The sequence below is a fragment of the Corvus hawaiiensis genome, chromosome 7 (assembly GCF_020740725.1).
Source record: "Corvus hawaiiensis isolate bCorHaw1 chromosome 7, bCorHaw1.pri.cur, whole genome shotgun sequence".
Classification (NCBI taxonomy): Eukaryota; Metazoa; Chordata; class Aves; order Passeriformes; family Corvidae; genus Corvus; species Corvus hawaiiensis.
In genome coordinates, this window is record NC_063219.1 from 6,450,065 (window position 1) to 6,464,705 (window position 14,641).

Consider the following 14,641-nt stretch of genomic DNA (forward strand, 5'->3'; position numbering starts at 1 on the left):
CTCCTCCTCTGCCTCAAACTAGCCTGTAATTACCTCATCTCAACTACCCTGCTACGACTGCAACACAGACTTATCTCACAGTTTAAGACCCATACAGCTTGCTAGGATAAAAGTAACATATACAAGGATTTATACATAGCCATTTTGTAATTTAAAATATGATTTATAATCTTAACAGTAATTTAAGATTAGAATATGGAGCCAAAGCTACAAGCAAATACAGAATATGCGTGTCAATGAAGGTTTTTGTAGTTTTGTGGGGCCGTACCACAAGTTACTTACATTGTAAGTAACAATAAGGTAAAAATCAAATAAAAACCGGTTTCACTGAAAAAGGAAAGGGCAATAACCATAGTGATACCTTTTGCAGATCTTCATCCCATGGTCTCTGGAGCAGCCCCTGCCTCCTGTAAACACCTCTGTTACAGGTATTCCCAGCACCTGAAGTTCTTCTCTCAATTAGCAGAATCTAAACATTTTGAAGGCCACCTGAAAACAACTTCTGCTAGGAAGGGAAGAGACTCATTTGCTAATGGTCAGTCTCAGGCACTGATAAATTGAAAAAATCAAATCAGAGCACTGTCAATATCTGCTAAAACCCAAATCTGAAGAAAACTACAACCTTGCATTTATTTAGGCAATAGTTGCTGATACATCTAATCCTGGCTTCACAATTGTGAAAAGTCTAGAATCACAGATGTAATTTGCTCCAACCACTAAGTTCACCAGAAGAGTTTCCTGTTTAAAAATACCCAATTCCTTAATACATTCCTTCATCTGTAGCACAATCACACTGGTTGATTACTATAAGTAATGCTTTTAAACAGACTGGTTTATCGAATTATTCATGAAAAATAACCCAAACCCTTTCTAACAAGGAGGCTGTAGATGGAAAGTGAGCACAGGAACAATGCCGACCATCACCTTGACTCCTGCTCAAACTGATATGTCCAGTCACGGTTCTGGATCTGACCACCACAGAATACATTGTTTCTCAGTTTCCCAGACTGCTCAAGGCAGACAAACACATGGCAAAAAAATACATAAACCCACAGCAACCAAACTAATCCTGACCTCACTGGTGTTTCTGTGTACACTGTTAAGTGTAGCCCAGGAGTCAACGGAGACTATGCCGAGTCAAACTGGGAGGACCTCCAGAGTGAAGCTCTTAACATACTTGCACTAGACCAAGGCGGGGGAGGGAAGGTGGGGAAAAAGACCTGTAGGCTCCTGCCAGGAGTGACTCTGGGGTCATCTGCTCGACTGTTACGAAGTTGCAAGGTCATGCACTTTACTACACGGACATCTAACCCAAGGGCAGTAGAAAAAAAGGCAAAGAGCAAGAATGAGCGTCCCCCTTTTAATTCCTACAACATGTACTACACAACCTCAACTAGCTAGTTTATAAAGTTTAAGCTTCTTAGTGATTGTTACTTAGCAAATGAGAGCTCAGGCAAAAAAATTAGAAAAGATGCTCACACCTCAATTTGCTTTTCTCAAATACTGTTTCTGAAAGAAAAATGAAGGGAAAAATCTTTACTGAGCTGCCATCTCTGAAAACAGTGAATATTCTTTGCAAGCTGAAGTAACTCCCACCAAATACAAATGATACACAAACATGAAATGAGAAACTTCAGTAATTTTGTCAGACAACACATAACTGCCAACAAACATTTTGCCCCAGTGGTCGCAACACCTTTTCCCTAACCCTACCAAACCCTGGGCTTCCACAATATGGCCTGTCTGACATGCTTTCTTTGCAACCTCACATTCTGGCACTTTCTTAACATTTCTTACTCCTTATAATGTAAGGCAGAAATCTCATAATGTGGGACTTCAACAGAATTCTGCCTTAATACACAGGCAGCTGGTACATATGGAGCTGAAGCCCCTCTAGTTATATCCAAACCACGTCCCAACACAGGTTTTCATTTCTCCATAAGCAAATAACTTTTCAAACACTATTTGATAAAATGCTGAGTTGGCTGGTATTTTCCCCGTATCTGATGAATCCCACATCTGTGGGACACAAACATATTGATTACGATTTATGGGTGCTTTCATACTTCAAGTTCTAGGACAAAATGCTGCTACAATCAGCAAGTCCAACATTTCATTTGAGGCTCGATCCAGGACAGATTGAAGGAACAGCCGTACAGACACAGCCAGATGCTGAAAAAATATATTTTGAGTATGAATTCATTTTGCAGCTAAGCTGAAGTACTGACGCCCTCTTTTACTCTTCTGCCCTCAACCCAATCCAGCTCTGAGGCCATCTGGCTATAAGTAGGGAAAAGGAAAAATAAAAACTATTAAAAATTTGAGCCACAGTAAATTATAACAAAAAGCCATAAAAAAAGATGATTTGCCTCTATCTTCATAATATCACAACACCAGCTATTAGTAACTTTTCAGTGTCCATAAATAGCAAATCCTACAGGAGGCAGAATTTTGTCAGACATCACTGGCATCCAGCAGAACTGAACAAAAACTCCCTGCCAGTTGAGGGATGAGGCCCAACTGGCACCAGGTGTTGATATTCTCTTCAAGTTCTTAAAGGGATGTACACGGAGATAATCAAACAGAAACGTCTTGACCTTTAAAAGGTAACAACAGACATAAAAGATTAAGAGCTGCTTCTTTATTCACTGAATTGTAAATTGCAGACACGGGCTACAAGGCACAAGTTTCCACACAGGAAAACAACAACAAAAATCCACAGAAGTTTAAAATCTTTGTGTCCTGTTGAGCACTGCTGGGGAAACAACAGCTTGAGAAAGAACAAAGGTCACAGTAAACCAGTCAGAAAATGATAGAAGGATATGATGATGATTTGGAGGCTTTAATTATTCAGTCACACATTTCAACTTGGTCCCCTGAATTCTGCATTGCAGAAATGCTTTGTTTGACCTTTGCACAGGAAAATCATATACTCAATTTTACTGCACATCATGGTGGGGTAACAGTTGGACTCCATGAGCTCAGAGGTCTTTTCCAGCCTAAACAATTCTATGATCTTTGAATTTGGGTCTGCAATCATCAATTCAAGAAAACTCAGGCAAATACGACATGTTTCCTCAAGAGCTACAAACCTTGTGCCAAGAAACTGTCAAATACTTCGATACTTATTCCAAGGTAAGTCTAAGGGTTCTTAATAACCAAATGACTGTTATGTAATCAAGAGAGACTGACATGTTTCCATTTGCATACAGGTATATTAAAGTGCGTCTTTCAGTAACAGAACTGGATGATACATCCATAACTCACCTGCATGAAATGTCATCAAGCAGGCACCTTCTTTAGTCCATGAGATGCCATAGCCAATCACATTTCAGAAGAATAGTCTATTCCTTTCAAAAAACCAAGCTAACCCAAAGGAAAAAAATCTCCCCAGCAGCATTTTAACTAGGAAATGGAAAAGAAAAACTCAATTCATGATCTCAAGATTGGCAGAGCTTAATTTAGGTTTAGGAGAACGAAAGGGAGGTAGAACATAGGACAGTGTTCAATGCTAATTTTATAAAGGTCTATTTACTTCATGAATGTGCATTTATAATTTTAAGGGATGCTTATTTTTGCACCTGGAAGAAAATATATTTCCTTTAATTTTCTTAATGTACAGGTTGCCATCATATTCTTGTTCCTCACCAGGTTTTAACTTTCCTTACCAAAGCAACATAGAAAAGAGTAACAAGATTTCTACTCAAACACAAGGAAGAGATTAATTTAAACACTTGTTAACTACAGCAGAAATCCAGAAGACAACCAAAAAAAGCCCAAACCACCTAACTGGTTGAGTTTGAAATTCTGCTTTGAAAGGAAGGAAGGTGATGACCTAGCATTCCCAGTTTTCCTGGTTCAGATTCTTCTGTTTCCTCACAGTGATAAAGGTAACAGAATAGTACATTTAGTCCTTTTATCTGCAAGCCTTTAAGTGCATCACCATCACTCTTAAGCTGGAAGCCAGAGCCAGCAAAATAAGACTGGATGTTCTTCTGCAGGTCCTCACTGCTGTAGCGGGTTGAGTTTGAAACCGGGCAGAAACACCAATTAAATGTAGTGGTTTTGATTCAAAATATTCATTATTTACTTATTTTCCTTCTGTGAGATAAGAATTAGGAGAAAAGCAAAGCAGGCCACAAACCTTAAACAGTTGCAGTACAATGAAAGAGCTTTATTACTAACAGAATTAAAAGTAAAGAGAAAACAACAAAACAAAATTAAAGTAAATTCCCCCCCCCCCCTTCTTTCCAGCACTTCTCTCCTTTTATCCAGCTCACACAAGGGATAACAGAACATGGGATGTTAGTCAGTGTTGCAGTTCCTGAAAAGTCTCTCTCTTATGCTTAAGGAAAAAAGGGTTTTCCTTCAGTTGCACGTGGTTCCCAAACTGCCACCAATAGCAGACCCGCCCGGAAACAAACAGTCTGCTATGTGTAGAACATCTCTCCCATGAAGAATTTCACAGTTCTTTCACACTACAGAACATGGGCCATCACATGGGGTTATTCATCTTTTTAAGGATGAGTTATTTTGGCCTGCACACAGAGGCTTTCCTTCGCCACAAGTCTCTAACAGCCTCTTACTACTTCTATATAGCCTGGCATAGGCACTCTTCACAAACTTCATAGGCACACGTTGATTCTCCACCCCCCCCCCCCATGTTCTTCAAATGGATTAAAGAGACAAACAGTTTGTGGTATTACAGTTTCTTACCACGGCATGCAAGAAGGTTTCTTTTAAGCTGCGCGCCAGAATCGCGGCACCGCCCTCTTTTCTCCCATCGCCATGCTCAGCTCCGTCCCACGTGACTCACTTCTCTTTCTCTCTGACTCTGAAGCCGCCATGTTGAAGAGTGTTCTTGTTCAGGCTTTACGGTGGAGAAAGCCTCGCTCCCTCTGTGCTGCTGGCTGCGTGGTGTCCTCTTCAGTTCAGCACGGAGTGTGCTGGCTGCAGACAGGAGGCTCTGCCGGCTCCCGCTGGCTCCGCCGGCTCCGCATGGAGAGGAGAGGGACCCGCCTGTCCCCAGAAGCCGCGCTGGATGGTTTTAGCTGTGAGCAGTCCATGGCTGGTTTTAGCTGCCTGTGGCTCTGGGACAGTCCCCCTCAGTGACCCAGGGTCCGTGCCGCGGCGTTGGGAAAGGGGGAAAGGGGCAGTGGCCCCGGCCCGGCCCAGCGGGGCCGGGAGGCTCGGAGCCCCCCCACCTTCCAGCAGGCGAGCTCTGACCAAAAGGGGAAGTCCCGCCTTTCCGTGCGGTTTAAATATGTAAATTGTGAGAAGCGTAATTGGTCTTAAAGACTGTCCATCAACTCAGGGTCAACCCAACACAACTGCTCACAAAATTGTTTCATTAGAAACAGCTAAAGGTAAGAAGTGTAAGGATGCTCTCAGCTGAGACTAGTTACCTTGCTTATCCTCCTATGTTCCAGAAGGCAGGGAAGAAAAAAAGGGAGAGAGGGGCAGCAGAATAATAATGATGGAAAATTAGTATGATGGGGGAGCAGGAAAGAGAGCAAAAGGGAAGGCACATTACAGATGAAAACCATTGCCAATTGTATTGTTCCACTGCAACATTGTTCTAACATGGTGCTAATATTTTACCTCAACTCAACAAGAGCCCCTTAACCAGCTTCTCATTACCTTCCAAAATAGAGGGGAGAATTAAAAAAATCTCCTCTGATCATCCAGCACATCAGACACGGCAAGAAAAAGAAAATGGGTCAATTTATTTTACCCTCCCAATGCAGAAAAGTTCAGAGGACTCTTGGTACCCAATGTGCGGCCTGAGGGAATTGAGAGGAAAGGGTGAAAAAGAAGTAACAGTTCCTGGGTAACCTATTTTTTGTGTGCTGAATATAGAAGCCTCACTAAGCAGCACCATGTGGTCTAGCCTACCCTGGTTTGGTTAGCACATGGCTGTGGCTCTGGGAAGGGGGAAAGAGGCCTTGGCCAATTGGCAGCGTAGAGGAAGACCAGTCTGGGCTGCTGAAGAATGGCAAGACATTGCCACTCAGGTAGAGAAGCTACCTGTGAAAGTCTGTCATGTGGATGCCCATGGCTCCAAGAGTTGGGCTAATGAAGAACACCAAAACAACGAACACATAGATGAAGGTGCGAAAATAGAGGTGTCCCAGATAGATCTGGACTGGCAACACCAGGGGGAGTTGTTCCTAGCTCGACGGGCCCATGATGTCTCAGGCCATCAGGGCAGAGATGCCACCTATAAGTGGGCACGAGACCGAGGGGTGGATCTAACCATGGACAGTATCTCCCAGGTGATCCATGATTGTGAGACATGCGCTGCAATCAAGCAGGCCAAGCGGGTGAAGCCTCTGTGGTACGGTGGGCGATGGTCCAAATACAAGTATGGGGAGGCCTGGCAGATTGATTACATCACACTGCCTCAAACCCGCCAAGGCAAGCGCTATGTGCTCACAATGGTAGAAGCCACCACTGGATGGCTGGAGACCTACCCTGTGCCTCATGCTACTGCCCGGAACACCATCCTGGGCCTTGAAAAGCAAGTCCTTTGGAGGCATGGTACTGCTGAGAGAATTGAGTCCAACAATAGGACTCATTTCAAGAACAGCATTATTAACACCTGGGCTAGAGAACATGGCATTGAGTGGATGTACCATATCCCTTAATCATGCACCAGCTGCTGGGAAAGTGGAGTGGTACAATGGCTTGTTAAAAACCACCTTGAAGGCACTGGATGGGGGAGCTTTCAAAAATTGGGAGATGCATTTAGCAAGAGCCACCTGGTTAGTTAACACCCGAGGCTCCACTAACCGAGCAGGCCCTGCCCAATCTGAGCCCCTTCAAACAACACACAGAGATAAGGTCCCATCCGTACACACAAAAGGTATGCTAGGAAAAACTATTTGGGTTAATTCTGCCTCAGGGACCAGGTTGCACCTGGTGGGTGATTCAGAAGGATGGAGAGACAGGATCACTCAAGGGGAGCTTGTTTTTGGGTGAACTGCCTGTCACACTGCACCTGTATCTAGATCTAGATGTATATATGTATATAATCAGGATAATGCATGTATGTATATAGTTTAAAAGTTTAAGTGTGATATAGCATGTTGGTATGGGAAAAAATTCAGGGTGGATAATGCTGGAGGTTAGGTGTTTTTTTTGGTTGTTTTTTTTTTTTTCCCCTTCTCTCAGGGAATTTTCTCCCATCTGTTGCCTAAGAGATGATGATGACTGATACTTGAAGAGAGACAAAAGATATAGCCATGGAGGAGGGGGAGGGGTGCAGCTGGCTGCACTCTCCTAGCTGAGGGGCTTTCTCTTGGGAAGGGCAGAGATACCTGAGATTTTGGCTGGGGGGTCAGGGGCTGGGCTCAGCTCCTCGCTTGCTCTCTCGTTCTTGGATCGGACGGAACAGTTGAGTTGCTGCTACCTCAGGAAGAATTCACTGCCACCGCGGAGTCCAGCCCAGCACTGCTTCTTCTTTACCATGGGTGAGCCTCTGCTCGTAAGAGCAGCCAGTGAACTGGGACCTTAGTAACACCCGATCACACTGGAAAGGACCCTCACCATCTACTTAGGTGCCTCAGGGGAAAAACTTGGGACCTTGACCCCCGAACCCCTCCCCCTTCCCGGAGGGTGTGCCTCCCAGCTGCGTGCTGCAGCTGCTATGGAGAAGCCCAGCTGCCACTGCCCAGCTCCGCTGTTTCTTGCCTTGGGCTTTTTTGCTACACTCTAACCCAACACCCCATGCCTGCCTGACCCCTGTGACTCCTGCTAAGGCTGCAGAGTTCCTGCTACATTTTGTTTTCCACCCCGGGGTGTGTCCGCCTCTGCCGTTCCAGCTGCTGCTCCAAGGTTCCCGCTACAGCCCATTCTGCCATCCTGAGGGGCATCGAGATCGGCTGCCCCTGTGGGTTTGTAAAGGGAGCCCCTTTTCCATCCCTCCTGCCGGCTCGCCCGCCATCACCCACATGATGAGAGAGAGGCGCTCGTGCCACAGCGCCCCCTGCAGGCACGGGGGAACCATTGCACCCCCCCCGCCCGGCCGGGAGCCACCAGCGCCCCCACCGGCTGTGACCAGAACTGCACCCAAGGGCAAGGTGCCTGACAGCTGAGAGAGGCTGGCACTGGGTTTGTGGGTTTGTTTGCTGTCGCTGCCGTTGTGGTTGTTTGTCTGCCTTGTTATACATCCATACACACACATATATACTTATATACATATACATACATACATATATATACACACACACACATACTAATAAAGAACTGTTATTCCTTTTCCTGTATCTTTGCCTGAAAGCCCCGTAATTTCAGAGTTATAATAATTTGGAGGGAAGGGGTCACATTTTCTATTCCAAGGGAGGTTCCCACCTTCCTTGGCAGACACCTGTCTTTCAGAACAGGACAAGGACTTTGAACTCTTAACACCTATGTTAACTGCCATCTCTCTTAAATCTCTCATTTATGAATTAACTGTACTGCGAACATAGCAAGGTTTGGATAAAAACTCTGCTGTAGCACTTTCCCATAGGTGAATGAGTAGTGACAGTCTGTTCCCTTGCTGAGGAACAGGCTTTTCACTTAGAAAAATGGATCCCTTGTGTATGGTAACCGTGAACCTTGCAATGGTAACTACTCCAAGCCACAAGACTGTTTTGTAACAAATAAACCAATCAATAAATCAAACCCCTGCTTCCCTTTGAACACAGCGTGACTCTTTAAGTCACAAACTGGACCAAAGGACACAAGACAGCCTGAAGGATGTCAGCCAGGTGCCCAGACCTTTGCCGGGTGTTAACATGTGAGAAAAAGCTTTGAAGACTTACTCAGTTCCCATGGGCATTTGGCAAGCCCCAGGTACTATCACACAATTAACAGTTTGTGTTGGAGAGCCCAGAAATTAAGCAAGAAAGATGCTGCAGGTCAAGTTTCACAGACTGCCATCTGTCTCTCCAGTCATGACAGTTCTTCCCACTAACAGCCTCAGATCATATTTATTTTCAAGTATTTCCAAGACTTCCATAATAGAAAACTACCATTTTAAGTCCAGAAAAAACTTAACTCCCAAATACTGTGATTTATCGCAAGAAAAATAGGTGCAAGTGTGTGTGGGTGTCTCTTCCTCACCTGATTTCACATACAGAAATTTAATACCACATCGGTACTATTGGTGTAACAAAAGCACCTAAACTTTTCAGCTCTGAGCACTACCTTTATGTTTTATAAGAAAGGTGTTCTGACCAAAATAAAAGTTATTCTTTTATCAACTTATTTTTTAAAAGCCCAATCAGACTAATTACAAAAAGTATTTGCTGAAGTGTTGCTGGAATATTTGCAGTAGCCAAAGATGTCAGACATTGAATGCCTTTACTTTTTTCAAGAAATACTTCATAGCTGGTATCTTCTTCCGCTCAGGAATTACCTGCAGTACCTCAAAATGTGCCCAAAACCCTCACAAAAAAACCCCAAAACAGTAAAATCCTAGAGAAAGCTTCCCTGTCACACACACAACTTCTTCCTTTCTTAAATGGGAAATAAAAAATTGAGATAAAAATCATATGAGAGTCAGCTTTCAGTCTAGGCAGATGTAAACATCTGAAGGGGAGCCAGAGCAACCAGTCCACTGACCACTCCACGTGAACTGCATCCTTTGCCACTAAAGCCCAGCCATGCGCAGAAGAAACCTATGAGCAATGTGGCAGGAAGTGGAAAATACTCCTCCCCAAATCAACTGAGAAATAAATGAGGTTATAATTAAGATTGTAAGCTACATGAAATACTTCTCTAACTCAGAACTAATCCTGCAGCCTTTTTGATAGAAGTCATTGAGAACAGTGTTCCCCATCTGGCATTCGGTGCAATAATGGAATAGATTTGAACTAGCAAAAAAAAATCTCTTCAGCCTCTTTACTGTAGGTAATCTCTGTTTAGAGTTTCAGCTTAGTTCATAGAATCATTAAGGTTGGAAAAGACCACCAAGATCACCAAGTTCAAAGTAAGACCAACCTACAAATTCCTAGCGAACAGAAGAAAACCCAAATCCACATACTTGATGTTTCAAGCTGCATCAATTCAGACAAAAAAAGTGTTGTACCATTCACATGCCAGTCAAACTCCACCTCAAAGTTGGTACAACTGTATTTTTCTTCCCGCAGTTTTTATCCAATTTTTACTGAACACGAATCCTGTGTTGTGCATCCTAATGGTCCAGACTAACTGGATCCAGATAGCAACAAGCACCAAAAATTTCCAAGAAAAGAAACAAACCTAGTCATATGTTCTTGTAAGTCCCTGAACTGCTGGCTGAGGGCACTGCCGCCACCACCACCAGACCTAGAAGACAAAGCCAACACAAGCAGGCACCAAGTCCTCATTACTATATCAACACATTACAGAGTTTTATCTTCAACTACTTCTCCGTATCTTGTCCTTAGATGATCAAGGAACAAGTGAGGCATCTTCCTGCACAGATAACCCAGAAGAAGTAAAAAACAACCCAGTTCCGAAGTGGTATACAAGTACATTTAGGTACATAAAAACACATACAAATATATGATGCACTCTCATGGAACAAGTACAGGCTTTAAAATGCACATTAATGCCTTTCCTACAGAATCTCTACTTCAGATTAGAATTTTTTTAAGAACTGTTTATAACCTTAGTTCTCTTTCAGAGCACAGAAGAAAAAACCACATCAAACCCTCAAAACAAACAAACAAAAAACCCAACCAAAACCCAAACCACCCGTGTTTTATAGTTACTAATAAACAACCTGAAGTACTGGAGCTTCACAGCATCTCCAACATACTCTGACACAGATCCTGCCAGGCTGATTAGGGAACTCTGCATCTTTCCATTACATCAGAAAGCTGCAGCATCTTAGAGTCTTATGGTAAGCAAACCTAGTCCACAGATCCATCAGCTGAAACACAGCTTAGGTGTTAAGCATGGTCTCAAAACTGTCCTTATCTCCCCAAAAGGTTGTGGCAGATCTCTTAGTTTTTTTTACAAGATTCACTAATTTTTTTTCAACAAGAAAGAAATTAGCGTTGATATAACAAAGCAACACAGTAGCATCATAGTAGGGTCACTTTCTATCCCCAACTATTATTTTTCTAGTACATGAAGAATACAATATCAAGCAAGAGATTAGGATCTTGTAAAGCAGGAGGATTCATAACAGTGCACATGACTGGAATTGTAGCATGAACTGGCACTCCATGCCCATCTGTCCTGGGTTGCAGTGTATTCTATTACCATCCTCATGAGCTGTTGAATCAAGTGGGGCAGTGTTTCCTTGCCTCCTCCCCCCAGACTATCTTTCTGTTAATGGCCCATCATTGCTCTGACGCATGACTCAGAGATAACTCCCTCCGGACTATCTTCTGTTAATGAGCATAATCAACACTTGGCCTCATGACTCATTACCCCCATTGTGAGATGCTCCACCCAGAGGGACGAACCAAGCATTCCATCCTGGGTATAATCTGAGATTCTGAACACCAGAATCCCTTCCACTGGATTTCCAGAGGACAGGAGCTACACTGCCACCACTGGACCTGAGGAAGAGCAGACCTTTTTTCTACAGGATCACCACTTCAGAGGACTGCTACCACCACTCTAACAGGGTGTCAGGTTGTATCTTGACTCTGTCAGTTGGAACCAGTGTTTTAGTTTTTCCTTTTCTTTAATTTCCCCATTAAATTGTTATTCTGACTTGGTGCCTCCCACTGGTTTGTTTTCAAACTAGTACACCATCCAAAACTCTTCTCAGCTGAACGCTCTACTTAAGATTTTGAGTTGTCTTTAGAAAGTACCAATGTGCTCATGTCTCCATTCTTCTCTACACCTAAACACAAACACTTTACCCAGCTTTTGCTAGGATCATCTGAAGCAAAACCAAAGGAGGAGATTAATCATCTTCCTGACTTATTTTTTACAGGTGAAAATAATATAATCAAAGAGAACAGACATCATTTCTGCCTCATCACAACACACACAATATTTCAATTAACAAAGTACACAGACAAAGCAGAAAGGAACTTGCTCTCATGTTTCTCCTTTTCTCTTTCTCCCTTCACACTTCCTCTCAGATGATGGGAACATCCACCCAGGTACTGACCTTCTCTAACTTGAGGCATACTCAGCATAAGAAATCTTATATTGCTATTCCTTCCTCTCCAAGTAAGCAAGCTCTGAACATTAATGACTGAGAGCTCCATTAAAAGCTGTTCATACAAACATCAAGCAATGGCAGGATACAAGCATGTAACATACTACCAGATGTTGAAGAACTACTGGCAAACATTTTTCAGTTTAGGAAAGACAGAGAAGGGGTCACATCTAAGCTCATAAACTACATCTTCAGAGTGGTCAAGAAATTCAAGCTCACATTACCACTTTATCCAATTACTCCATTATTCCAGCGGCTACACAGCAACACACATTCCACATCAGACCCACAGCACTAGGACAGTGTGCACTCACTTCAGGCATCTCACAGGTTTAACATACTGCAGACCCACAGTATTTCATCAGTTAAACAAAGACACAGTCAGGAACTACACAGCAGAGGAGCCAGTCCCAGGATATCCCTGCAAGTGTCAGCAGGCACACAGGAAGAGCCACTGTACCCAGCATGGCCACAGAGCACATGGTCCCAGCTCACACGCAGGAACTTGTCTTGCTTAAGCAACAGGGCATGCCAGGTACTACTTCTAACCGCGCCAGCAGATATGCAGCGACAGGTTACACCTGGACAACAGTCACCCATCCTACATTTCTCCCCTGCCTCTGCACCAAAGCTTCTACACTGGAGGTGAGGACAGCACACCTGTGAATAATTTCCAAAACTGTGACCTGAATCAAGCAGCACATTTAGGCGTAATAGCCCCAGTTTTGCCCACCTGAACCTGCTGATCTGAAAACCACAACATCTAAGGAGCATGCTGAATGCTCCTAATCCCAAAACCACAGATGGTATTAACAGGTTTTTAGCTCTTCTATTCCAGAGGGCAGCTTGACAGTGTAACTGGGGAAAATGCAATGAGCAACTGCTCCCAGAAAATGCTGCCTCGGTCACCTCCCCCCCGGCATGCCCTCCTGCACCAAGTGCCTGTACCTGCCTGTCTGCAGTACAGGCCACGCCAGAGAATCAGTATGCAAACAGTCCTTCCCCAGCTCCTTAACAGATACCACGACTAACACCCACAGCGATCACAAAAGGGTTGTTATCACCAAACACTGACCTGGAGGAGGAGGGGATGTCTCCTTCTTGGGGCTGAAAATCCATCAAATGGTCACAAGTGAACCTTTATCCAGCATTGCATATTGTCACCTCTGGGCTCATTAATGCTTCAAGGGCTGGAGCCCCTCTGCTCTGGAGACAGGCTGGGAGAGCTGGGGGTGTTCAGCCTGGAGAAGACTCCAAGGAGACCTTAGAGACCCTTCCAGTGCTTGAAAAGGCTCCAAGAGAGCTGGAAAGGAACTTTGGACAAGAGCCTGGAGTGACAAAACAAGGGAGAATGGCTTCCCACTGAGAGAGGGCAGGGTTAGATGGGATACTGGAAAGAAATTCTTCCCTGCCAGGGTGGTGAGGCCCTGGCACAGGCTGCCCAGAGAAGCTGTAGCTGCCCCTGGATTCCTGGAAGTGTCCAAGGCCAGGCTGGATGGGGCTTGGAACAACTGGTCGAGTGAAGGTGTTCCTGCCCATAGCAGGAGGATGGAACTGGATGAGCTTTAAGGTTCCAGTCTAAATCATTCTGTGATTCTATTAAAATGGAGAAAGCATCACCATATTCCTGCCTGTACACACACTGAAGCACAAAAGTTAGCAATTAATGATACAGAGAGAGAGGTTTAAGGTTTTAGCTACAGTTAGGAACAAATATTAAAACTAAAATAAAATAGTCTTTCTAGAGTATCGAGCTGCACACTAACGGGCCATTTGGAAGCGCTCGTGAGGGGCCTCCACAACCGCTCCCAGCGCCGGCCGCAGGGGCCGCGGGCGGGCGGTGCAGCCGGGGGGATGGCGGGGGACGGCGCAGGCCCGCCCGAGCCCGGCGCCACCGCCGGCTCCCGGCCGAGGGCTCCAGCGGGAGCGGAGCCCAGGCCTGCTGGGGGCTGCGCCGAGGGGCGAAGATGCCGCCTCCCCCAGACCCCTCGGCGGCACCGCGCCCGGGCCGCCCGCGGCAGCCACACGCGGCCTTCCCGCCGTGCCCGGCCCCACAGCCCCTCCGCGCCCCGAGCCCGGCCCCACTCACCCTCCGACAGCTCCAGCTCCAGCTCGGCCAGGCTCTCGCGCACCTCGGGCGGCAGCGGCACAGCCTCCAGCGCGCAGCCCCCACGCTCCGCCGCCATGGCGCGGGCGGGCGAGCAGCGAGCGGGCCCGGCGGAGCCACCGCCCAGCCCTGCCGCAGGTGGGGCCGGGGGCGGGCCAGAGGCGGGCCCCGGCGGTCCCGAGCCGGGAGGCAGGGACGGAAGGAGGAGGTGCCGCCGGCCCTACCGCCCCGCGCAGCCGCTACCGCAGCCCGAGACGCGCGGCCCGTGCCAGGGGCGGGAGGGGGCCGTGCCGCTGGGGAGGGGCTGCAGCACGGCCCGCCCGCTCCTGTATCCAGCGCTGCCTTTCTTATTCCTCCTTCCCTTTTCCCACCCTTGTCAT

At 45.7% G+C, this 14,641-nt stretch overlaps 1 protein-coding gene across 7 annotated transcripts in view; it reads right to left on the bottom strand.

Moving 5' to 3' along the window:
* DIP2A (disco interacting protein 2 homolog A) overlaps positions 1 to 14,386 on the bottom strand; it is an 84,052-nt gene extending 69,666 nt beyond the window's left edge. For 3 of the 7 annotated variants that reach the window (XM_048308800.1, XM_048308799.1, XM_048308797.1), the window contains exon 1: positions 14,244 to 14,382. In XM_048308800.1, the coding sequence (XP_048164757.1) occupies positions 14,244 to 14,340 (97 nt within the window). In that variant the 5' untranslated portion in view covers positions 14,341 to 14,382. Of the gene's footprint in view, positions 1 to 13,229; positions 13,495 to 14,243 lie in introns of those variants that run through there. The other 4 variants (XR_007204669.1, XM_048308803.1, XM_048308798.1 and 1 more) reach the window with 3 other exon arrangements.
* Positions 14,387 to 14,641: the final 255 nt, after the last annotated feature.